Source organism: Nyctibius grandis, chromosome Z, assembly GCF_013368605.1.
Source record: "Nyctibius grandis isolate bNycGra1 chromosome Z, bNycGra1.pri, whole genome shotgun sequence".
NCBI lineage: Eukaryota > Metazoa > Chordata > Aves > Nyctibiiformes > Nyctibiidae > Nyctibius > Nyctibius grandis.
In genome coordinates this window covers 91,197,018-91,221,166 of record NC_090695.1, presented here as the reverse complement: position 1 = coordinate 91,221,166, position 24,149 = coordinate 91,197,018, and the positions used below count along the sequence as shown (strand labels likewise).

At 41.0% G+C, this 24,149-nt stretch overlaps 2 protein-coding genes across 5 annotated transcripts in view; one reads left to right on the top strand and one right to left on the bottom strand.

Annotated features, from left to right (window-relative positions):
• Positions 1-1,556: 1,556 nt before the first annotated feature.
• Positions 1,557-22,878, top strand: GPRC5B (G protein-coupled receptor class C group 5 member B). 4 transcript variants are annotated; one of them, XM_068423948.1, is made up of 4 exons: positions 1,557-1,767; positions 7,836-8,845; positions 13,385-13,497; positions 22,145-22,878. In XM_068423948.1, exons 2-4 carry the CDS (start codon positions 7,840-7,842, stop codon positions 22,343-22,345), a joined length of 1,320 nt encoding a protein of 439 aa, XP_068280049.1. In that variant the 5' UTR covers positions 1,557-1,767; positions 7,836-7,839; the 3' UTR covers positions 22,346-22,878. The 4 variants fall into 4 exon arrangements, with proteins under 4 accessions (XP_068280049.1, XP_068280048.1, XP_068280051.1 ...); XM_068423947.1 differs by having other exon boundaries at positions 7,832-8,845; XM_068423950.1 differs by lacking the exon at positions 22,145-22,878 and adding an exon at positions 17,349-18,540 and having other exon boundaries at positions 1,558-1,767; positions 7,832-8,845.
• IQCK (IQ motif containing K) overlaps positions 19,843-24,149 on the bottom strand; it is a 39,676-nt gene continuing 35,369 nt past the window's right edge. The window contains exon 9 of the mRNA XM_068423951.1: positions 19,843-19,972. Coding sequence (XP_068280052.1) covers positions 19,911-19,972 — 62 coding nt within the window. The 3' untranslated portion in view covers positions 19,843-19,910. The remainder of the gene's footprint in view (positions 19,973-24,149) is intronic.

Here is a 24,149-nt window from a genome sequence, read left to right as displayed (position 1 = left end):
TACAGCTGCTTCACCTTTCACCACCTCAGTTTCTGTAAAATTATCCTGTTTTACTTTGAATAGCACATAGATACTGACTGATACTGGGGCAGGGTATTATTGCTTACGCGTAACTCAAATAAAGCCAATGCCTAAAATCCGGAATCAGCAAGGCAAAGAAATTGAGAGAGAAAAGGGCAGAAATGTGAAATAGTTCCTTTGCCTCGGCTGTTCTCCCCCGCTGCCCTGCCTAAACCCAGGCAATTACAGCCCAACCGCACCATGCAATGTACTCCGTGTCAGCCATGCTGAGAAGTTCAGGTAACTCCCCAAGGCATAATAAGTGACATCTAAATAAACCCACGCAGGTTAGGATGAGTCTCTTTAAAGGTTACAGTTCCTCTGTGCTGAGGAATGCACGTTTCAGAGCAGACGTTTCCCTTCGGAAGGCTCTGGATACGGAAACCCGGCAAGAAGGGCGGTGTGCTGCCCGTGCTCAGGAAGGACAGGCGTCAGTCCCCCGACGATAACACCATGTCAACTGCAGCTGCCCAGTTTCTCGTTAGCGGTTTAAGCGAAAACATAAAGCCATGGATGCACGATACCGCGTGGCTGCCAGTCACAGAGGTGTCACACAAACGTACTCTACCCCACTGAAAACACAAGCAAGTTTCTGCTGTTCATGAACTTCACAGGCTGAAGCTGCCTGTCCTTTCCCTGCTACAGATAACTCCTGAATTTCGTAGGCAGCCCTGTCCTGTGCATAAGGGCTACAACTGTCTCAGAATTGAACTGTGGAGAAGCTGGAAAACAGGAGATTAGCTGCACATGGGGAGGTGGGAGGCAGACACCGAACGTTCCCAGCATCGCCTTTGCAGGGCCTCCTGCGCTCACAGGGCCTGCTCCCAAATTTTGCTGCGTAAGCAGACTGTACAATGTCACTTGCAGAATAAAGATACACTTAACTTTTTTCTCTTCCAAACGTTTAGCTTCTGTCTAAGGTAGCGGCGGGCTGGACGCATGCATCTGGGGCACACTTGGTGGACGTATCCAGCCCATGGCAAAACCCCCCCGTCACAGGGCTGCAAACCTCCCACCTCTGCGATCCCCGCGCCGGCCGTAGGCGCGCGCCGCTGACGGGCCCGGGGGTGTTCGCTCGTCCCCGCGGCCCGCGTTCCTCTCGCGCTCGCTCGCGCGGCACAGGAGCACGCGGAACGCCCGGCTGCGCGCGTGCCTGCTCGCGCCTTCGCGTGTCCTGCGCCCGCGTCACCCTGTCGGAGCTCGCGAGTGTCCGAGTGCGCACGCCAACGGTCGCAGAGGCGATACGTGCCGCGGGGCACACGCGGCTCTAGGGGGGGGTGTGTGTCCGTGCGCGCAGCCCCTCGCCGGGCCGATGCCCCTCTCCCCGGGGGTGCCAGGGGCGTGCGCTGGTCCCGGGGTACGCCCGGCCGCACCGCACCGCGCCGTGCCGAGCCGAGCCGCGCCGTGACGAGCCCGGCCCCGCCGAGCCGTGCCGGGGCGGGGCGGTGGGAGGGGGCTGGCCGCGGGGCCGTAGCGCAGCGGGGCGGCGGGCGCAGAGCGGGGCGGGCAGGGCAGCGTTCCGCACAGCACCGCACCGCTCCGCACGCCGCGCACCGGGGCCAGACGCTCCATGAGCCGCCGCCGGGGGGCTCGGCGCTGCGCTCGCTCCCCGCCGCGGAGCCGCCGCCGCGCCGCCGGTGCCGGGATGTGACTTGCGGCGGGCTGGCGGACAGAGCTGCCCCGCGCCCCGGCCGCAGCAGCCAGCGGGTGAGTGTGCGGGCGGGGGGCACGGGGACTGGCTCCCGGTCCCGCGGCGCCCCCGGGACAGCGCTGCGGGCGCGGGGGGCACAACGGAGCCGCTCGCCCGGCTCTGCTCCGTGCTCTGCCCGCAGCATTAGCCCGGTGGCCGGGAGCAGACAACAGGCTGGGTACAGGAGTCCGGGAGGGGGATTAGACGGGATATAGGGCAGGACGGGGGGGCTGGAGCAGGGAGCTGCGCCCTGCGGCGGGGAGCGGGGAAGGCGGCTGGCGAGAGGGCAGCGGAGTTGGGAGAGTGGATGGGGACGAGGAGCGGGGACAGGCGGGGGAGCGAGGCACTGGAGAAAGAAACCGAAGAGGGAAATGAGCGCAGGGACAAAAGAGAGGGGGCTGGAGCGGAACAGACATCGTACGGGAGGAGGCTGCAGCAGATTAAGGGGAGAGCGGCGAGGAGGCGGCTGCTCGGCTGCGCACCCGCGCTCGGGCGCGGGGCAGTTGCAGCAAAGCCGGCACCTCCGCGCTGCTCTCCGGCTCGCTCCCCAGCGGGAGCTCAAGGGCGGCGGTAACGGGATGTGGCCGAGGGGGAAGAGCCGTGTGTTGGCCCCTCGCTGCTGCGGTCCGGCCCCGGGGCCGGTGGGGGCCCCCGGCGGGGTGCGGGTGCGCAGCGCTGGGTGCAGTGCAGCCCCGCAGAAGGGCTGCGCAGCGTTAACAGTTTTCTCTCTAGTTAATAAAAAGCCCTGTCTCTGTATTACCTCTCCCCAAAGCCAAAATAGCGATAGGATTTAGCACTTATGTGAACCCTTTGTTTACACCTGACCTAATGTTTATCCCAAGGCTAACAGGATTTCCTGTGTGCTGAACCTAGACACCTAGGTTGGTTATTATCGCTATAGTACTCGGTGTCTGTCGGTGATAATGCTTGTTACTTACCAGCAGTGGGTATCGGTGTTGAGGTGTTCTCTTGCTGCATCAGAAGAAATCAGGTGAAGGAAGCCCATCTGTCGTGAGGCTGTGACATGAATAGAAACAGTCTGAGAATTAGCAAAGAAAAGGAAAACATTGATTGCTATCATTGATTGCTATCAGTATTATAATGAACATCAGGCATTAATTATAGTCAGAAGTATCTAGGCACAGGCGATATACAGAATCTGACCAAAGGGAACAGTGAGCACCTAGAACATTAGAAAGATCATTTCATACTATATTCAGAATTGCAAAGTGTTTCTGAATGAAAACTGTACTCCTTCTGTGTGTCCCTTTTGGAGTGGGGTCTTGCTTTCTGTAATTGTGAGGCCGTACATAGCATGTTGTGTATTATTCTAAGGCAGGGGATGTCTAAATCACTGCTGTGTTTTTGCATACAAAGCACAATTGCACTATTAATTACTATTCTGGAAATACATCTCTTCAGTACTCAGATCTCGGCTTGGCTGTTGCTGCTCTGTTATCTGTCCTGAAGCTTCAGATCTGATCAAAAGGAGCTGGTGGAGATCCTGTGTTGTGATTAATTCCTCACTCACTGGCATCTCTCCACAACACTTCATGGTGGGGGCGGTTTTCTTTCAGAAATTGTACGGTGAACCAGTCCTCTGACTATGTGTGGCAGAGCAGGTTACTATTTGTGCTACTGTTGCTTTTATTCACTAGATTGTTTTCCTTCTTTGTGATTGGATGCATCTTCCTGTATCAGTTGATTAACGTTAGGACTCTAAAAAGGGGAACAGATAATACATCTATCCATGAATAGTCTAACCTTAAATCTTCGCATGGTTACAGGGTTTTTTTTATATATGTTCTCTAACAGCATGCAGCAGTATCCTTTTGACCAGATAAGAGATATTTGCAGTCTTTGGTCAGAAGACTTCAGCTGTTGAAAGCCTCATTGATTTTTAACCATGACAACTTTTTGGTGACAACTGTGAGATTTTCTGTTTCTGCTTAGTTGCTTGTAATTGTACTTTGTACCCACTGGGGCAGCTTTGTGTCTGCCCTATCTGTAGTGATTCTACACCAGCTAATGTAGGGGACCTCACTCTGTTGAAAACAGTGGAGTTATTACTGTTGTCATTGAGAGCAGATTTTGAAACAAAAATTGAGAACTGGATTTGCAAGCTGTGCTGCTAATTGTTTGCTGCTTTTGCCTGAAATGTGTAAGGCTTATTGATTCATTTTAAGTGCTCGTGATTGCTCTGGGTTCAGTTATGTTGGCTTAAGTACTTGTAGTGAAATATAATTTTGGAGGGGGACCTGGGAATGACAAAAAAAAAAAAGTTTCAAGTTGATTGCCTTCTGTATGAACAGTTCCATTCAGCTATGCGGGGGATATATCGGTGCCACCTACTCTGTCTGTGCTGGAATGTTTCTGTGACATTTCTGTATTGCTATTGCTGTAGCTCTCTGGTAATAGTAGAAGGGAAGTGCCAGTCAAATAGAGCGTTATTGTTACTACCGTGAGGTTGCATAACTTTGCTAGGAGCTAATCTAGACATAAAGATGTAAAAATACTATTCCTATGCAGTTATTGGTTTAGGTAACTACTGGGGATAATGTGCAGACAGAAGATTTTACTACAAAATCTTGAGAGACACAGGACTGTCGTTCTACCCACAGCACAGGCTTGAGGAAGACACTATTTTAACAACAAACCCATATTGATACACCTCTTCTCTTTTCCAAAACAACTTTTCTGTCAAAACGACTTTCTTGTTTTCCCTTATATTTATTGAATCCATGGTTTCAGCTAAAGCTATGGTATTCCCTTGCCAAACTTCTCTGTTGTAATACAGTGTTTTCCCTTCTTTCTGCAATGGTCTGAGTTCAGTGCTGAGTATCAGTCCTAGGAAGAGGATTTTGGCTGGGAGCGTCACAGGGGTTGGTTATTAGCGTTGCCAGTTTTTACATGGTCTGGCAGAAATCATAGTAAACAGGTTGCAAACATGGCTGTATTGATAGCAGTAATGAGGAAAAGATTCCTCCTTTGGAGAGGTCAAGCCCTGCTTGCAAGCTTTGGTGTGGACGGGATCTACTGTTCAGCGAGACTTACTGACATTTGGTAGGAATATGATTTCACGCCAAGAATACCCGTCAGCTGTCCTAGTGATTTCTTGGTCAATACTATAGCTATCCAGGACATTTCTAAGGGAACCACTGTTTATTTCCATGAGCTCTCCCAAAAGTAATTTCACAAATGGAAGTAACTTGCGAAAACGCCTCTTGAGTTGAACATCTCAGCATTTCTGACTATGCATTTTGTCTGAATTCTCAATATATTTTTTCACAGCTTAATTTCCCCTTCCAAAAGAAACTACTTCTTCATACTCAAAATTCATTAACCCTCCTTTCCCCCCTCCCAAACACTTCCAAATAGGAAGAGGAAACAAATGATGGGCTGACAACATGACTGCTTACCCATGCAGCACAATCTCCATGGAAACAGACTGTCCTAGAATAGCTCAATCACATGAGGGTTACATGACATGAATAAAAGTAACCAGAAAACTGGAAAATATTTTAGAACTGGAGATACTTGTACTTAGTTCATTACCCCCCAGGTCTTTGGAGAGTAGCTAATAAACAAAGCTAGTATTGAAACCAGTTTAGTACAGGCATATCATAATTTGTGAGTGATAGGAGAGTGGAAAATTAATATGATCCTCACTTAAGGGCTGTTTATTGTTTCCAGTTTGGGAGGCATTTAGAATGAATTTTGAATTATTTTCCACATGACCTCCTGCTTCTTGAAATTGGTACCAGTGGTTTGCAGTATTGCCTTAGTAGATCCTAGTGGATTTCCTCCCTTTGTGTCAGCAGGCACTGACCATTTCACACTTTTTAGGGCATTTTGGATATTCTAAAGAGTAAATGCACTAGTTGAAGTAGGAACCGCCTGTGCATAGAAGGAATTGCAAAATTACTTTCAGAATGTTTTCTTCTAGTTAATTATGTACTCGTAGGGCACAGAGATTCAGTGAGTATAACCATATTCAATACAAAAAATGAATATATTTCACTGATGATTAGTTTTCTGTCTGTAAAGTCAGTGTTCTTAACATGTTGTGACAGAGTCATTGAGAAACCTGTTATACAAATCAGGTATAAACAAGTAAATATTCTACCAAGCCACCATAAAGAAAATTACAGCTAGGGAGAAAAAAAAAATCATTAGTCATTAGTTGCAGGTCATTGCATCATTAGAACACTGTAGCCCTTTCAGCAGCGCAAGGATACTGTAATTTCTATGGGCAGGCAAAGATCATCAATCACCGTTTTCCTGTTTGTCCAATCCAAGATCACATTATTTGTCACAGCTTCCACTTCTGAGATGAACCTTTGTAATAAGCTTTTTTTGTCTGTTGTATGAACGAAGACCATAAAGTCATTACGCATTTATATTAGCACATTTGCTGTCTTGGTGCCGCTAATAGGAAACAGCATAATTTCCATCATCTGTCTCGTGGCAGAGGCCGAAAATGGGCATTGGTCATTACTCAGTGAAAGGGGAATGAATGTTAGTTTGAAGATTGAGATCCTGAAGATTTAACTTTGATCATTACAGGACTGTAATGCACAGGAAGGAAACCGATAGTTCTCCACTGTAAGAGACTCTGTACAGTTTCGGACTGTCTACATAAATAGTTTTGGTGTTGGTTATGACTGAGTGTGTTCAGTACAACAACATTGCACCCTTACGTTAAACCATTTTCAGCTCTCGTGAAAGTTTTCGATGTTTTCATTAAATGCATTTCTGATTTATGAAATATCTTTAGATGGGTAATCCTTTAGGGCTGTTTGTCTAACTTACAAAAGAGCTCCCAACAGTTTCCCAGCTTCTCGCTTTGTATCGTAAACACGTCACATGAGCTACGTGACTAACTTTATTGCCTGTTTATGTGGTGCTTTTCTTCCATATGGTCATACCATACAAATGGAAGTCTTACTCTGAACATTTTCACCTAGGCATGTTGCTCGCATCAATGAACATAATCCTGCTGGAACCTGCAGCACTGGCGATGCAAGCGAAGGTTAACAGCGTCAGGTTTCATATCTGGTGCATGTAGGGTTTACTTCAGACTGCCCTTTTAGGGCAGCTGTTGCTGGGACAGATTGTTCATTTAAAGGTTACATTTTTAACAATCTCCTTTGCCCTACTTTGCTTAATAAAAGCCAATGCCATAACATATATCTTTTTAAAGCACCTAAGCTGTCTTCTTCCTAAAACTAGGAATTTGTCCAGGCTTTTGGTCCTGATGGTTGAGTGGGATGTGTTGTGTTCCTAGAGAGTTTACCATTGTTCACTCTCTGGGTTGGGGAAAGCGATGCTCTGGGTTTTGTTGTTTGTTTCCTTTGAATGGCTTTCGACTTGCTAAGAAGCACAGTGAGTCATTCATTTTTGATTAGTTGATTGATGACACTGCATGTGTGCACCATTGTTACACAATATGAGATTTCTCTAGCCAGCCATTCCCATTTGCAAATGCAACCTAATACCTGGATGTTGGAAGAGGATGAAAGGAGTGAATATGGTAACTGCCTACTGACTGAGCATGAAAACAAGATTTACCTTTAAAAAAAAAGCACAATGTTTATTTTCCTGGGACTGCTGTATCCTTAAAAAGAAAAGTGGTTTTGACTCTGCCTTTATTCCAGTAAAAGGAGCAAGGCTGTGAAACAGTCTAGTTCTGATACAACTTACACTTGCCCAGAGCAATTTACACATGCTTTAAGCACCTGAATTTGAACAATAAAGTACTGTAGGTAATGTATTATTTTGCAACAGTATACATAATTTCTTCTGGTTGTGTTCTAGGGTATTTGCAGGGGCAGTGTTTGGCAATATTGTTTTCGATCTGTGCAAACACAGAAATGAGTCAGTTTGCATTCTGAGTACAACAGGCAAAAGGAGCTTTCTGGGAGGGCAGCAAAGGGGACAAGGGGTAGGCTGTGCCAGCTGCAAATCCAGTGAAAAAAAAACCCAGTAAACATGGGCTATTGAAACAAGCTGTCCTTCCAATTGCTGTGAAATCCTCCAGAGTGAACTGTAGCTAAACCAACAAATATTTTGTTGTCTCAGACAGAAAAATGAAAACCTACCCAGCCATTGGTTTCTTCCTCCTCTTCGTGATCAGCTATGGCTCTTCTGAAAACTCAAGTACGTCTAGAGGGTGCGGACTGGATCTCCTCCCTCAGTACGTTTACCTGTGCGACCTGGATGCCATTTGGGGGATAGTTGTGGAGGCAGTTGCGGGGGCAGGCGTGCTGACGACGGTATTGCTGATGCTGATTTTGCTGGTGAGGCTGCCCTTCATCAAGGACAAGGAGAAGAAGAGCCCCCTGGGAATGCACTTCCTCTTCCTTTTTGGGACTCTCGGACTGTTTGGGCTGACGTTTGCATTCATCATACAAGAAGATGAAATGGTGTGTTCTACTCGAAGATTTCTATGGGGAGTTATCTTTGCTTTGTGCTTCTCGTGCTTGCTGGCTCAAGCCTGGAGACTTCGTAGACTAGTTCGACATGGGAAGAGTCCATCTGGCTGGCATCTAGCTGGTGTGGCAATCTGCCTGACGCTTGTTCAGGTCATTATTGCAACCGAGTGGTTAATACTGACAATTGTCAGAGATAACAAGTTGGCCTGCAGCTACGAACCAATGGATTTTGCTATGGCTTTGATTTACGTTATGTTCCTGATGGTGTTTACCATGGGATTTTCTCTTTTCACTCTCTGTGGAAAGTTTAAGAAATGGAAGAAAAACGGAGTATGCCTCATTATAACGCTTTTTATTTCCATTCTGATTTGGGTAGCCTGGATGACTATGTACCTCTTTGGTAATGCTGAGCTAAAGAGAAGAGACAACTGGAGTGATCCCACTCTTGCTATTGCACTGGTGTCCAGTGGTTGGGTGTTTGTTATTTTTCATGCCATCCCAGAGGTCCACTGTACCATCCTTCCATCACAGCAGGAAAATACTCCCAATTATTTTGATACTTCACAGCCAAGGATGCGTGAAACTGCTTTTGAGGAAGATATACAGCTTCCTCGGAGCTACATGGAAAATAAAGCATTTTCAATGGATGAGCATAATGCAGGTAAGAATTTACTGTAGAGGACTATATCTTTCTGTAGTAGCCAAGAAAATCATCTCTATGAGACATTTTTCAGGTGCTCAAAACAACGGTCATTACAAATGCTGTATTTTTCACACTGCATATTGTTCCCTTTTACAGTTTTCGTTAAGATATCACCTAGTTCGGGGGAAAAATGAAAAAAATGCAATACAGAAAATATGCCTTTGGTTAAAATGATTCTTCTGCATGTTGTTTTTTCATTGAAAAACCAAACAATTTCAAATGCAAAACCAACACTGAAAGCCAAAAAAATTCACCGTGGAAAAAAATAGCCTCTCTTTTAAAATAGCTTAAATGATATTTTTTTGTCATTATTAGTTAATAACATTTAATATGAAATATTTTTTTAAAAAAACCAATAAAAAAATCAAGTAAGTGCTCTATGTTACAAAATGCTCAGCCTCTTGAGCAGCAAAATAATTATTATTAATTATATTTCCATTAAAATGGGATTTAGTGCCACTTTGTGACACTGTGGGGGAAAAAATGCAAAGTGGCGTATAGACAAGTTCAAAGGCAGTCTTTGTTCTGACAGCTTTAACGTCTGAACAGAGGATGCATAGGTGGAGGTTTCCAGGTAATGGTTGCTTTCCTTGTCATAGCTCTTTGGTGACACAGAACACTGTGTGATGACACATCGTTAAAATCTGCGATGAAAATGTTTTTGATTGATTACTGAAAGGGCCAGCAACAACTGTTGGCTTAAGAGATCCAAACCATTGCTGAACGTTTAACCCATATCAGAAAATACACAGGGATGCTTATCTGACTGGTGAGGGGAAGCACGAGCCCGATGGTGTTCTGTAGTGCGGGTTGTGGTCTGGTGCCGTCCCACAGCTGGATAAAGGATTTCAGTACTAGTCACACTGCTTTCTATTCACTGTAATTGAGAAGAGGACTTTGGTATCCCAGCCAATAGTTGCCACATGGCTTTGGCAGCCCTCAAAAGAAGGCTTGAGGCATGTTTTCCAGGCACTTCACCTTCCTATTAATTTTTATGTATCTTTGATTTCCTCTGGGTTTGATGTTTCCTCTGGATATAGACCAGGCATGGAAGAAGACAGCACTCGTTTGCCACAGTGTCAGGTCAGGAAGGCATTTTGCCTCCAAGTGTTTTAGCAGGAACTTTAAAGGTTTCCTAGTGTGAAAGCTTTGAACAGAAAGGAGTTAAGGTCCTGTGAGTGTATACCAAGCACAGTGGTCAAACAAACAAAAAGCATGGATAAAAGAATGGCTGTTTATTCCTAATGTTCCAGAGCAGCAGAGGCAGCTTCACGATGGACTGTAAAAGCACTCATCTTTTTTTTTTTTTTTTTTTTTTTTTTTTAACTGTCCTCCATCCCTCATTACATTAATTTCATAGTAAGGTAACTGCAGTGACTTCGGTGGAGCTATTTCTGACTAAGGCAGATCTAAGAACAAAACTGATCTTCCACTCTGTATTATTTCCATTCATGCATATGTTTTAAAAAAGAACTGGAAGCTCCTTTTTGAGCTAATCATTCAGTGATTAAGGGGTTTAGTGAAACGGATAGACGTATGATAGCTATAAAATCATTATAGTATCTATTATAGTGATAGGTTCTGTTTTAATCTATCTGAATCTTACGCAGTACAATACAAAATAGATTTCTTTATCTAATGCCCTTATTAAGATTTATCATAATAAATGCATGTCATTCCTATTCCTGTGGCATGTGCCAGAAGGATACATACATTTTTAATAAATCAAAACAGATTCATTATTCCTTTGCAGTGGTTCTTTAAGTAAAGACTTAACAACAACAGGGTTTGGAGACAAAACTTACTAGTATGGTAGATTATATAGAGGTATAATAGTCAAGACCTATACTATGGCTGCTGAAGTGTTAATGTAAGTGAGATCACTGTACTGATGCTCCTCAGTGGCTGAGCACCTGGAATCTATTAGCAATTGGCTCTCTGCAGGTACGTAGAGAATGTTCTTTTCTTGTATTCATTTAATTAACCTCAATTCAACAATTCATCATTAAGAGTTCAGAAATTAATGGAAGAAAGTACCCTTCCTTTATACTTTAAAATGATGTTTAAGAATATAAGATCTACTAGTTGTAAAATTTGGGAAGACATGATAACCAGAAAACACCTCTTAGTTCCCTCACTGCAATATTTGTTTTAGTGAGTAGTTAGCTTTAAATAGAAAACATGCTTGGATAAACATATTTGCCATTAATTCTTGTTATTTCCATCATTGTATAAAGTAATTTAGTAATATTGCTTTTTCTTTTTTTTTTTTTTTAAGATTTTAAGCAGCATTTTAAGAATCTGCACAACCTTTATAGGTTCAAACAAGCATATGTTCCCCTAGTTTGTAGCTCCAAGTTATACATACCAACAAGAGCTGCTGTATTCCAGGAATATCATTAAGCATTAATAAAGCAAAACTATTTTAAAGTCAGTTATTTAAACATCATTTAAACAACATACTAATCTGGGATTTTAACAGATAAGTTGAAATACCTACTTAAAAGAGTTATTTTCATACCTCTGTCTTGTAAAAATGTTAGTACAGTATTTAGAAACCCTGAAAAAGGCAACTTGAATGAGTTCTCGGTGCTCTCTGGAAGTGCAATGCGTACTGGTAGGGTACGGCAAAGAGCATTTCCCTTATACATGAAAAATCTGGATACGAAATGCAGAATGCTACAGCTGTCAAGAAGCCCAAGCCTAAGCAGCTCTGGTACTCACTGAATTGCATTTAACAACTTTTAGTACTACAAGTCACCCCCAGAGCCAATGCCTTAAAACAAAGTTAACAAAATTTAAAATATGTGTTAAAAGGAGGCTTTGACATGACTTTGCTCAAATCTCCTTGGCACTTTTTTTACCTATACATCCTCTACGCAAATAGATGTATTTCATAGTAATGGAAAAAGTACAAGGCAAAATGCTATAACTGGTATGAGGAAAAAATTCCAAAATGAGTATTTTGTCCACAAGCTCTGTCTCTGATTCTCATGTTAAAAGAATTTTAGACTTCTTGCAACAATAGGGAAGGAAAATTTAGCAATATGAAATTTAATTTACTGGCTCTTTAGAATGACCATAGAAATTTTGTGTAAATATTTTGTGTAAATATTTTAATGATAGTATGCATTATAAAGAGATTTTTTTTATGTGTACTAGCAAATACCAGTGCAATCATTTGTGTTTAACACACAATAAGAAGCCAAACTACAAAGAAAGAATACTACTGACTCTGAGATCGTTAAATATAAAATAAAAAATACATCATTCTAGTATAGGCATTTTCATCTTTTGTTCTCCCATTGTTCTGCAAAAATATCTAATTTTAAAATATAGAGTGAGTGAGGGTCTGTGTCTGCCTGAAGTCAACAACTGAGCTTTTGCAGGGCTCGATTTCTAAAGATCTGTGCTAAATCAATACTGTTGTTCATCTCTGTGCATGACTCCCAAAGAGAGGACTAGCAGTGGACAGAGGACAGCGTATGGCAGCGAGATCCGTTTAAATCTTGTTTCACACAGTGCAACTATATTAAATCTTGGCTTCGTTAAAGTCTATGCTGAAATTCTTGTAAACTTAAGCTCATTCACGATTTCAGCCATAGTGTAGAATTGCAATTTTATCTAAGAGAAATTCTTGCCCCAGGTGCCTGAACGAGGCATAAATGAGCTCTGTTCCCTGGCCACAGCTGAATTCAGTGCACGTTATTTACCCCCAAAGTAAAAAGAGAGTTTGTGCCAATCCCCAGAGTGGTTTGGAGAGAAAGCAGCATATCCTGAACTGTGCATGCTCTCATTCAGAATGTACATCTTGAATCCAAACTTGTGCAAAAATTAATGGAGAGACTGAAGTATTTCTGGTATAAACATTCAGAAGGACAATCAGTATCTTCTCTTTTGCTTCAGTCATTTGCCATGTTTAAGCGATTCGAAAGCAATATTTACTTCACATTTCTAGTTTCTCAGAGTAAATATAATCTGAACCATCTGGAAAATCCTTACACGCTAGTCATGCTGAAGTAATGCTCAGGGGGTTTGTGAGCATGCTTACTGGCTCGAGCAATGTTTTGGATCTCTGTCCTCTGAATTTGATAGAAAGCAAAATGTAATATCATTTTACTTAACCCAGCAGTATCCAGACCAGTGCACTTCGCAAAATACATTGCACAAGACACATCAAAGGTTCGGTGATTGAAGACATTTAGCTCCTATTGAAATGAGACTAAGCAAACTTCAAAAATTTGGGTCCAATAAATTTTTTCCCATTCCACAGCAAACAGTTAATTTTATGTAAAATGTTCTGAGATCCATCCCCAACTATATAAGAAAAACTGCTGTTCAAAAGCATGTGAAAACTGGTATGGCAGCGTGAAAGTTAAAATCAGTGGCAAAGAAGTTCCCAATAACTAATCTGGAAGCAAGATACTTTTATGATTGCAAAGGAGATGCACAGAACTAATTGTATTCCTAAGAACGATCTCTCTTTTCTAAACACAGCGCTAAGGACGGCAGGATTTCGAAACGGCAGTTTGGGAAGCCGACCTAGTGCTCCTTTTAGAAGCAATGTTTATCAGCCAACTGAGATGGCAGTTGTGCTAAATGGTGGGACTGTAAGTATCAAAATGTGATGATTTAAGAAATCTTTGATATGCACTGATCTATACAACTACTACTAATTGCAAAAACTGCTTTTAGCTTATTCACAGCAGGGGGGAAAGCTATAAATGAAAATTCGGGCAGCAAGTATGCATGTAACGCTTCCCTTCCCTCTAGAAAAGATGTAATTACAGAGTATTTTGCATTTCTTTACTTGGCTGTTCAGATTTTGAAGTGTAGTTTGAGTGAACCGAGTTCTTTGGTGAGACTACATATTATATGGCCCTTTCAAATTAAATTTGTGTTAAGGTATTTAATGTAACTATTAAGTGACACAATTTCTAACCTGCTTTTTTTTCCAAGCTGATGTGAGTCACACAAATGTTTACAGGCCAGTGCATTACTTTAAATAACAATCATTGTTGCAGATAGTGGTGGTCTCTTGCATATCTTCCATTCTCTTGTAAAACGTATGTAATTCTTTGTAAGTAACAGGTGTGTACGGCTCTGGGAAAGGGATTCATAAAAGAGGAATATAGAATATTTTAATGTTAATAGCATTGATTTTTCTTTCTTAGACAATAGTTTGGCATGCCATTCTTTGATAGACCTGGTTTTCTGCAGCCTGGTTCTTATAAGAATGGCTTAGTGATCTGATGCCAAACAGACTTTCTAAATGTTTTTCACATGATGTGTCATTTGCACTTGAAGACATTTCATATAGCAGGCATACTGTTGAAAAAGAAGAATTTTCATCCCCATATTTTTCACGCATACCTACATGCTGCTTAAAAATCTACCCATGAGCCAGTTTATACTCATGTTAGTTGGGTTTTATTTTGAATCATGAGCTGATTTCATAACTCAACGTCTACGTTTAAAACCAAATAACGTGAACTGATTGCAGGTCTCTCTGTTTTTAAATAAGTTTTGGTTGATTCTAGTGAACAAGAGGGTCTAGATACAAGGATTCTCCTGTGTGGGTAAGACAGTGGGAAACATAACAACTTTAATAAAATTAAAAGGCTTGTGCTTCGCTGTCAGTAACGAATAGCATCCTGCTGATGTTTGGATTCATCTATGCCTGATGCTTGGATTCATCTATGCCTCTGTTTTCTGATACCAGAATATGCAGCTCAGGGAAAAGGCAGTTTAAGGATGAGAAGCTAAAGAATGTGGTTTGGGGTGGTTTTTTTTTGGTTTGTTTTGCTTTGTTTTGAGGTGGATACAAAGCTTAATGGAGAACATCAGATAGTAAAATGAGAGATTAATGTGTGTATATATAGTCATGGTTTTTTGAGAGAGGTAAATGTATGGGTGGAAGATGAGTTTCTTTGTATCACTTTGCTCTGGAAGTACTGTCTGGAAAGCTGTCATATACATGATAACACTGATTTTTGAACAGACTAGATCTCTCAGTTATGGGTTTATTATCCTTATTTCCAGATACCAACTGCTCCGCCAAGTTACACCGGACGACACCTCTGGTGAAAGGCTGTAGGCTGTAGAGAATAAGAATCCTTGTTGCAGACGTTGTTCCCTGTCAGTGTGTCTTTGAGGGAGGAATCCATAACAGTACCAGAACAAAGCAACAAAACATCCAGGAGCTTTCGAAATCCTGCAGAGGATTTTGTCTAAATGTGAACACCATTGAACTGATAATTGCAAAAACAAAATTGTAAAACTGAAGCTGAATCTAACTTAAAATAGAAGTAGGCACACCTTAAATTGGAAGAGGGGGATATTGTATTCTGAAATGTCAGATATTTTCTTGTCTGTAACCAGTGTGCAAGGCAAGCCTCTTTTTGTCGGTTGCCAGTTGCTTGCAAAATATCCTCCTCTCACCTAAACTTAATTCATGTTGCCACATGAGATTGCCACTACAGTGTGAAAACATGCAGGATTTCTTTCCATTTTGCTCCTTTCCCCTTCATTTCAAATGTCATGAAAAGTACCTTGTTTTCTTCATTATCTAGCTGTGCTGTACAGTCACGTAGCATCACGTGTAGTCAAGCATCATCACTCTGTGGCAACTAAATTACCATTACACTGTCGGCTGATACTCTTCTCTTTAAAAAGCTGGTGTAGGAAATGCAGCTCTGGAAGGATGGAAGGTCTATGCATGTTTCACACGAGTTATGGAGCTTCTTGAGGCAGAGAGAAAAAGCGTAGGTCCAGCCCCGAGGCAGCTCTCCTCGGCCGCGTGGGATCAATTCCCCGTTATTCCAGCCTCAGCCCTGGGTGTGAGCAAAGAGCCGCGTGCTCTCATGTCTCCTACAGACGAAGCCATTAAGTGAAACTTTGGAGGGACGTACTTTTGCGAAGACTTAGCTGGGGAGAGAACGTGACTGGAGTTTGGCAGAAGGAGTTGGTTGTGATGGTGGATTAAAGGCAACCCACTGTAGTGCCCAAGCCGGCCTGTTCTGTTGGGCTGAGCTCGTCAAGCAGGAGAGCGGTGGCGGCTGAGAAGCACTGACCGCCTTTGAGGAGAAACTCAGCAGCAGATAGGGTCAAGACCTCCCTTTCTAACCCCTGTTCATATGGGTAGTCCCCTTGACTGCAGTTGTTTGTGCATTTAAATGTGGTTGTGCATTTTAGTGCCTAGCTAGTAGAGTCTCCGTGCTGGAGGTGGTTTGTTGTTGTTTTTGGGTTTTTAAGGTGGTTTCTTCCCTGCTCCTCCCCTCCACTTTTTTGAGTTGATATAAGGCAGACTCTCTCAAAGCTTTTTATCTTTGTTTTCTCCAGGTTATTTAAAAGGTTCCCATTGCCCATTCTTTGTGCCATGGTTTTTCATTACGTTTAAGCAATCATTCCTTTATTTAACATTTAATACATATCGGACATTGAAAACATCATTGTATCCTCACTGTTTGGCCAATGTTAATCTTAGCTTTCCTCAATACTAAAAGCTAATTATTTTTACTTGAAGGCATAGGAAACGTATAACAATTAAACTTTGCATATGCTGTAATAAAAATATATATTTTCAAACTAAAAAAAAAGTAATGTACAAATAAATGAATAGCTTAGTAGCTTCACAGAAAGAAGTTACTTGCTGTATACTGCAGAAGAAAGACAAGCTTTTTATTTTTCAAGAGTCTTCCTGATTCTTCATGTACCTCCATTTCTACTGAATTAGGAACCTAGTCCTGCAGACTTGTACTCCCACGAGTCGTCCCATCGACACCAGTAGGTCTACATGCAGGTACAGAGGCTGCAAGACCAGTCCCTAAGTGTTGCACACAGATATGTATGTATATGGAAAAAATTATATATTGCCATTCTTGCCATGATCATCTTATGGGGTTTTATTTCAAAGCCCTTCTCTTCCAGAAGCAATGTTTTTCTGTCATGCATGAGTAAAGGAGTATGTTAGCTCCCCCCTGCCCTTCCCTCCTCGAGGCAAAGGAAGCATGTGCTTGTTTTAGGGATTACTAATTTTATTTTGTAAGTAACTAGATGGCCTTAGTAACTAAGTAGGGTAGGGGTGGGTATTGCATGCTATCCAGCGACTTAGAAAAACATTCTGCTTGTTTTAAGCAAAGCTTTGATCAAGTAAGATAGTATTTAAGATAATGATAGTTACGCAGAAGATGATGCATCATTTGGAACAATAAAAAACCTATTACCATCACTTGCCTGCAGAATTTTGCTTTTAAGAACCAGTTTTAAAAAAAACCTCGTAAACCTGGAATGTAAAAACATATAAGATGACCATGGCATAAATGGTAGAACAGCTTTCTTTTTAAAAGTTTATCAAGCTACAGCCAAGATGATTGATGAATTATAATACACATTTTACAGACCTTGGACAAAATCTGTACAAGATATAGTTATCTTAAGAAACATTTTTTTCTTTTTCTAGATGTGACTGAATTGATAAATAGAGTTCCCAATCCTGCTCCTGATGAAGTTGTTTGGAATTTGAGGCCTTATGCAAAGACGTGGCCAGATCCTACAAACTGCTACGCACGTGACTAGTCTCATTGGGTTAGTCATGTGGGCTATTCACAAAATATTAAAAATTAGCAGGATTGGGTTTAATTTGTGGTGGTGAAGGTGTGGCTGTAGATTAGGAGGGTCTTTATTTTCCAACTTTACACAATTAGTAATAAGCAACTTTTTTTTTTGTAAGTCACTAGTCTGTGATGTAAAATGCCCCAAATAAAACTGTAATTGAAGAAAGGCACCTTTATGTTAACTTATATTTTTGTTACAGTAAACAAATTGTTTACTTTTGCCTTTTATGAAAGTTACCTAGAATGTAGAGCATCTGAACAACACAATAAGTAAGCACAAGCCTTTCGCAGTTCAGTTAATTATAATTAGCTTTTATACTATAAAAGCTACTATGTTGTCCCTTGATGGTTATGTGCTCATGGTGTTTCCATGCAGAAAAATGAAATCATAAAGCATCTGAAAAAACTATTACTGAAACGAGTTTTATAATAACTGGCTTTTGATCAATGGCTGGAAAAAAAGTTCAAAGCCATACTTTACAGATCCTGTTCTGCTTTCAGATGAGTTGAGGGTGTCTTGACACTTGCCAGAAAATATGTAGCATCTTCAGAAGAACACTCTCAAAACATACAGTTGTTTCTATAAACAAGGTGCATGAAGTACTATAGCTAGATGTTTCTGGTTTTAGTCTAAACAGAGGCATCTTGGTTGGCTTTGTTTGAGCTTGATGCCTTGGGTCTAACCAAAGGGAGCACTGTAGCTTTTATAATAATAAATTTGGACTATTCTACCAACTTACAGGATTACAAAGCAGGTGCTTTTTATTAATTGATAAGAGCTAAAGCTCATTTTTGATAGATAATATATATTTATTAAATGTATTAATGTGTGTTTTATAACGTACCCTTTTTTCCGCTGATTGTTGCATACTGGTATCTTGTTAAGTACATCTTTAAAGGATTTTCAAGACAATCAATGTGTACCATGATGACTGTACATAAGTATACAAAACTACAAAGGTTGTAAAGCATGGGCAAATGTTTTATTTTCAAAATGCTGTTCTTAACAAGAATAAAGGCTTTACTATTTACTTACAATGTTTTTGTTAACTTGGTGTTAAAATCCACCTAAAAATTTTCCATTACAGTAAACTAATGGTGCTACGGACAGCATTGTCCTGTGGTGATATCGTGGGTGCAATTCTGCAATATAAGCTACGTTAAACTAAAGGAAACTGGCTCCTAGAGGCTAGGGCCACATTCTTCCACCTTTGGCTACATTCCCAGATTTACCCTTAGCTCTGGCACCTATCAGACCCAGGGTGAGCCAGTCAAGGAGCTGAGCAGCCAAACTCTTTAACAAACACTACAAGTGGTATTTTTTTTTCCAGTTGGCTCAGCAGTTTCCTGTCCTGGCTCAATTGCTAGTGCTTGTGAAAAGGAGGGGATAGGATCATACAGCTGGGGTGGAAGAATGCAGGTTGAGAGTTTTTACTTCAAATGGTTTGATTTTCCTGATCTGGTCAACAACCAGCATCACCAACCAGGAAAAAAATGAGGGGTGGGTACTGGTATAACAGTGAAGGCAAAGTCTGTGTAAGTGAGGGAAGAAATCCATGTTGAACCATAGCAAGAGCTAGAGGGTATCCGTGTTTTGTCATGCTTTCGTTCAAAACAGCTAGACCTTTGTTTGGCTTGTATGGAATTAGTATAGAACTGCAAATATCTTCTCTAATTGTGAAATTATAAAGGCCTAAATAGGACTATGCTTGACAAGACTGAGTTAAAAAAATAATGAGGGCTCTTTAGCAGGGGGCCCAATCTGATTTTCATTCTGCTTGCACTTTATGTAAGTAAGTATACATACACCAGATCGCTGAAAATGCTGTCACTGTGATCTTAATTTTACACTTTCTCAGCACATGTGCTAAGGGGTAACAAAAGGGCCTTTGACTTTTTTCCCCTGCAGAAATGCAGAGCAACCCTAGCTTTCATTGCCTTCAGTTGGAATTCCAGAGGCACAGTGTTTCTGAAAATGAGACCGTTATGAACAGAGCCTGGATTTGTGTAAATTGCCACAGCTCTGCAGAAGTCAGGGAAGCTACTCCAGTTTATACTAAATGAAGATTTTTGCCTTAGTTTTAACATTTGCCTACATGTGGGTGTAACCCCATTTATTTCATCCAGAGTTTTGTCCCTGTCAGAAAAGCTTGCAAGTGAGCATTCAGGAACACAAGATAAACACAGACTCAAAATTTTTGGGTAAATGTGCACAATCCCATCTGTTTTAACAGAATTGTGCTCACTTATACTAGGAATGAATTTTGTTTTAGCATGCTGGGTCCTTACATAATCTCCCTTTGATTTATACCACCTCACACGTAAAACTGTAACGCTAAGAGTGTTTCTAAATCAGTACCACGAAGTTCAGTCCATGAGCTTTGTGTTTTGTGATATTGGTGAGAAAACTAAAATTGAGTTGTTGAATGGTGTTGTGTATGTTCTTCTGTGTCTTCTGATTTGCTTCCCACTGCAACCATACAAAATAAAACATTACTTAACTTTCCAAAACATCCACAGAAGCAAAAAAAGTAAACATCCATACTTCCACAGCAAATACTCTGTTGTTCAATAAAAAATAAAAATCCCCTACCCAACCCAAAAGACCTATTTCTTCTATGCATGGCATTTTTTTGTTTTAACACAGCTTCAGAATTCGGATACTTGTACACAGTTTTCTGTGCCATCTGTGGGAGCTGTGCATGTGTAGCTGAGGGCAGAGTTGTTTGCTAGTAAAAAGTTATTGGATTGTTCAAAAAAAAATTAAAGCAGCTCTTTGAGGTTTTTGCTTTGAAGAATTTTCAATTAAAAGTCAGTGATGAAGTCATACAGTTCACCAAGTATATAAATATATTTTTGTCATTTAGGACAACAAGCAAGGTCAATAAAGAATAGTTTTTCTATGTCTCAGTGGAAAGAAGAATGTTATCCATGTGATTGCAAAGGGTCTGCCAAATGGCAAAAATCAGTCAAACAAAGAGCACAGGGTTGCTTGCTGAAGTAAACAATTCCAAATGAACAAAAGCTCTACATAAAAGTAAAATGTCCCACCCCCCAGTGAAAGCTGTTTTCAAAGCTCTGTACTCTTTCAGAGTGCTGTAATACAGATTAACCTAATGTTTTTCTTCTGGTGATACAACAGTCTGGTTCCTCAGTCTACTTCTGTGATTTCAGCTGTCATATTCTGTTCTTAATATTTTAATATTTTACAAAATGCCTTTTAACTTACAAAAAATCTGTTTTTCTACTCCCTACACTTCAGCAGATGCATCTATACTGTACACCTTTCACATCAAACAAACAAGTTTGTTGGGAGGTTTATATATAAAAGTTATATTAGAGGCAAAGAAGCCCAAATAAGCCCAAAAAATCCTGTTTTGTACATACAGTTTTGGGAGAGCTTAGTTACCCTTCCAAGGCATGCAACTGAAAACCAGCAAACAAAATCCTCTTGGTATGTACCCAGAATACTGGGCTGCAACAGGCCCATGTGCTAATTTAAGGTGCTCAACGTGCTACCAACCTGGAAGCTCTCAGCTCATAGAAAACAGAGGAAAAGTGACGTATGATGATGAGGAACACGGAGGATACCTTAGAAACCCAAAATATGACTACAGTGGCAGTATACGCCCTATGTTCTACAACAGTCAAGGCAATACATGCCCAGTGCCTTGCTGGCACCAGACCCTCCTGGATTTTAGGGCATTTGTTTGTACAGCTGGTAAGGAGAAAAATCAGAGTGGATTAAATATCCCATGTGACTATGAATGTCCCATATACAAAATACTAACTATTGCGTGGAATTTTATCAATATTCCTTGATGTGATGCGGCTGGCCTTTGCAAATATTTCATTAAAATTGCAACAAGTTCAAAAACTCCAGGGCTCATGCACACTGTTTCACATTAAAATGAGCAGGTGTTTTAGGTAGCTGTTAGCAGTGCTTTTAGTCAGGAGCATCCATGTCTTATCATAACCTGTGTTATTTAAGCATAACAATTTCAAATCACATCACACTAACCAGGAAGCACAGGTTGTCAGCATGAATCTGAATTTCAGGCAGTTATTTAAATAGTTTTCGACATGTACTTGCTTCCTATGCAGACAGAAAAGTAAGATGTCCTCAGGATTCAGATAAGCTGGAAAGATGGGGAAAGCAGCTACCTGGCTAAGTCCTTTCACTAGAAATTTCCATTGGAAAAAATGTATTTTTCAGGCTGTAACACCTCAGCTGAGCTAACTTGCTTAAAATATTTTGAAATGCCTAAGGATGATGTTTAGTTTTTATATTAGCATAGCTCCCATGAAGTTTAGAACAACTTACACAAGCTGATAATCCAGCCCATTTCTTTCAGACAACACATATCTAAAAGCAATGAATAGTGTAAATGTTAATATGAACAACTAGCTTACAACCATGCCACTCATATGCTGAATTTTAACCACTTCCGTCTTAGAAGTCTTATCATTCGTTCAACAGAGCAAGAGAAAGACATATTTCTATAATAAAAGTTGAACTTTAACAGCACAGTTCCCATTTTATCCCTCTATGTCCCTAGTTGCTGTGTGCAGTTATGCTGGCAGATTCCTACCTCAGAACTGTGATTTTACTGCAATGGAGACCATCTCTTTTTCTTTACAGAGATTTCCTGCATGCTGGGGAAAGGCGTGTGGACATAACCGGGCAGAACAAACTGCCCGAGGATGCCAGTTATGCAGTGGCGCTTGCAACTGTGCACTGCTGCCAGTCTCAGGGCAGTGCCAAGAAAACCGTTCTCACAGGAGGCTGGATTCAGCTCCCATGAAAATTACAAACACCTTAACTCCCAAGATGTTTGTGTGACAGAATGTGTGAAAATTATCTACAGAGAATGCATAAACGCTAATTTAAGGAGGCGCAACATAAGATTTAAATAGAAGTAACACAATCATGATCATTGATAGCATGATCACAGCATTTCGTACAGTTCTAGAACATCAGCTCCTGTTTTAAGTCCTAAGACAGAGCAACTGAGGCCCCTAAGTGCTATGACAGTGTTAAGTTAAAAAAAAAACAACCTCACATCTCACTTATCTCCAGTATTATGGTTTCTATCTATATAGTCATATGGTTTGTACTGTCAGGACAGTTGAATTTGTTAGCAGTGTGTTTCAGTCTCATTACTCTTTTTTTTTAATACAGAGCAAACCTGATTAAACTATGCATCGGTCACATGCATGTTCTAAATCATAGGACACCAGAACCATCACTACAGTAATAAGCACTAGTGGAGACTGATTAATTTCCTTGGAAGTGAGGTGAGGGTTAGCACAACTGTTAACTGTTACTTTTGACTTGCTACTCCTACTATAATAAAGTTAACTATTTGTCTGCCACGTTCCTTGGAAATGCAGCTCATTTGACACAGTTTATCACGTATGTATTGCAATGTTGAGGCACAGATGATGGCTAGAGGAAGCAGTGGCTTTGAATGTTTTTGACAGATTGGCAAAGCTCCTGTTAGACATCTGAGGCCTTTGTCCTATTTATGTATGCATTAAGTTCAAACATCTTTACCATCTATTTTGGATAACAGAGGCAATTTTCCCTCATCTTCATGCACTAATACAGAATCAGGACTGACGTTCTGCTTTGAGACTTGGTTGTTTCAGCATAACAGCAAACAAACTATGACCTACTTTATGCACTACTGTATAATACAACTGGTTTGTGACAATAGCTTATGAAAGGTTTATACACCCACACTCTTTATTTTGTTTAAATCATAAGAACTGAGAATTACATTTAGTAAACAGTTGAAAACAGTAATGAAAAATACCAGACGGAGACTATAAGAAGATGAAAATCCATTAAAGAAAATCTATTGGAATAACTTATTAGCAGGGGCTTAGAGTAAAATATATATATAGAAAGGAGTTTCACCCTAGCCTCCCAATGAAATGCCAAAGAAGCCTGAACATGAAATTGGAGCCACCAGCAATCTGTCTGAAATAAGACCTGACTTTTAAAGAGACAGTTCTTTATAAAGTGTGTATAATTTTGGCCTCTTACTATTGGAAGTCAACACGTAGGCAATTATTAGTGAAACCTTTCACTTCAGGAAATCTTCAGTCACTAGTGATAGGAAAATGATGTACTGAAAAAAGATATGTTAAACAAACAAACCAAAAATAAACTGGAAATTATGCCCATAGACCTGCCTGCTACTCACGAATCTGAAATGGAACTGCCAGAGGAGCACTCATCAGAAGGGGCTTCTGCAAAATGGATATATAAAAGTGACAGGACAAACCTAATTCTGCAAATCAGCAATGGAGTTCGTAAAATACTTAGTATTGCCTCCATGACTTTAGAGAACAAACAATTTCAGGGCATTTTTTATTTTTCTTAGGATTATATTAGGGAAGCAAGAACTGACATACAGGAGACTCCCGAACACCAACATCCAGTAATGGAGATGGAGAAAAAAAGGGCTAAAAGACCTCTAGCAGAATTTGTTTGTGCAATGCACCATACTTTCCTAATATTTTGACAGGAAGATTAAGAATTCATTTGGATATATCTGGATGGCATTTTTACAATTCAAGGTGTATAAAGAGGAAAGAAATATTGGAAGGTACAAGCATTAGACTAGATGAACAACCAA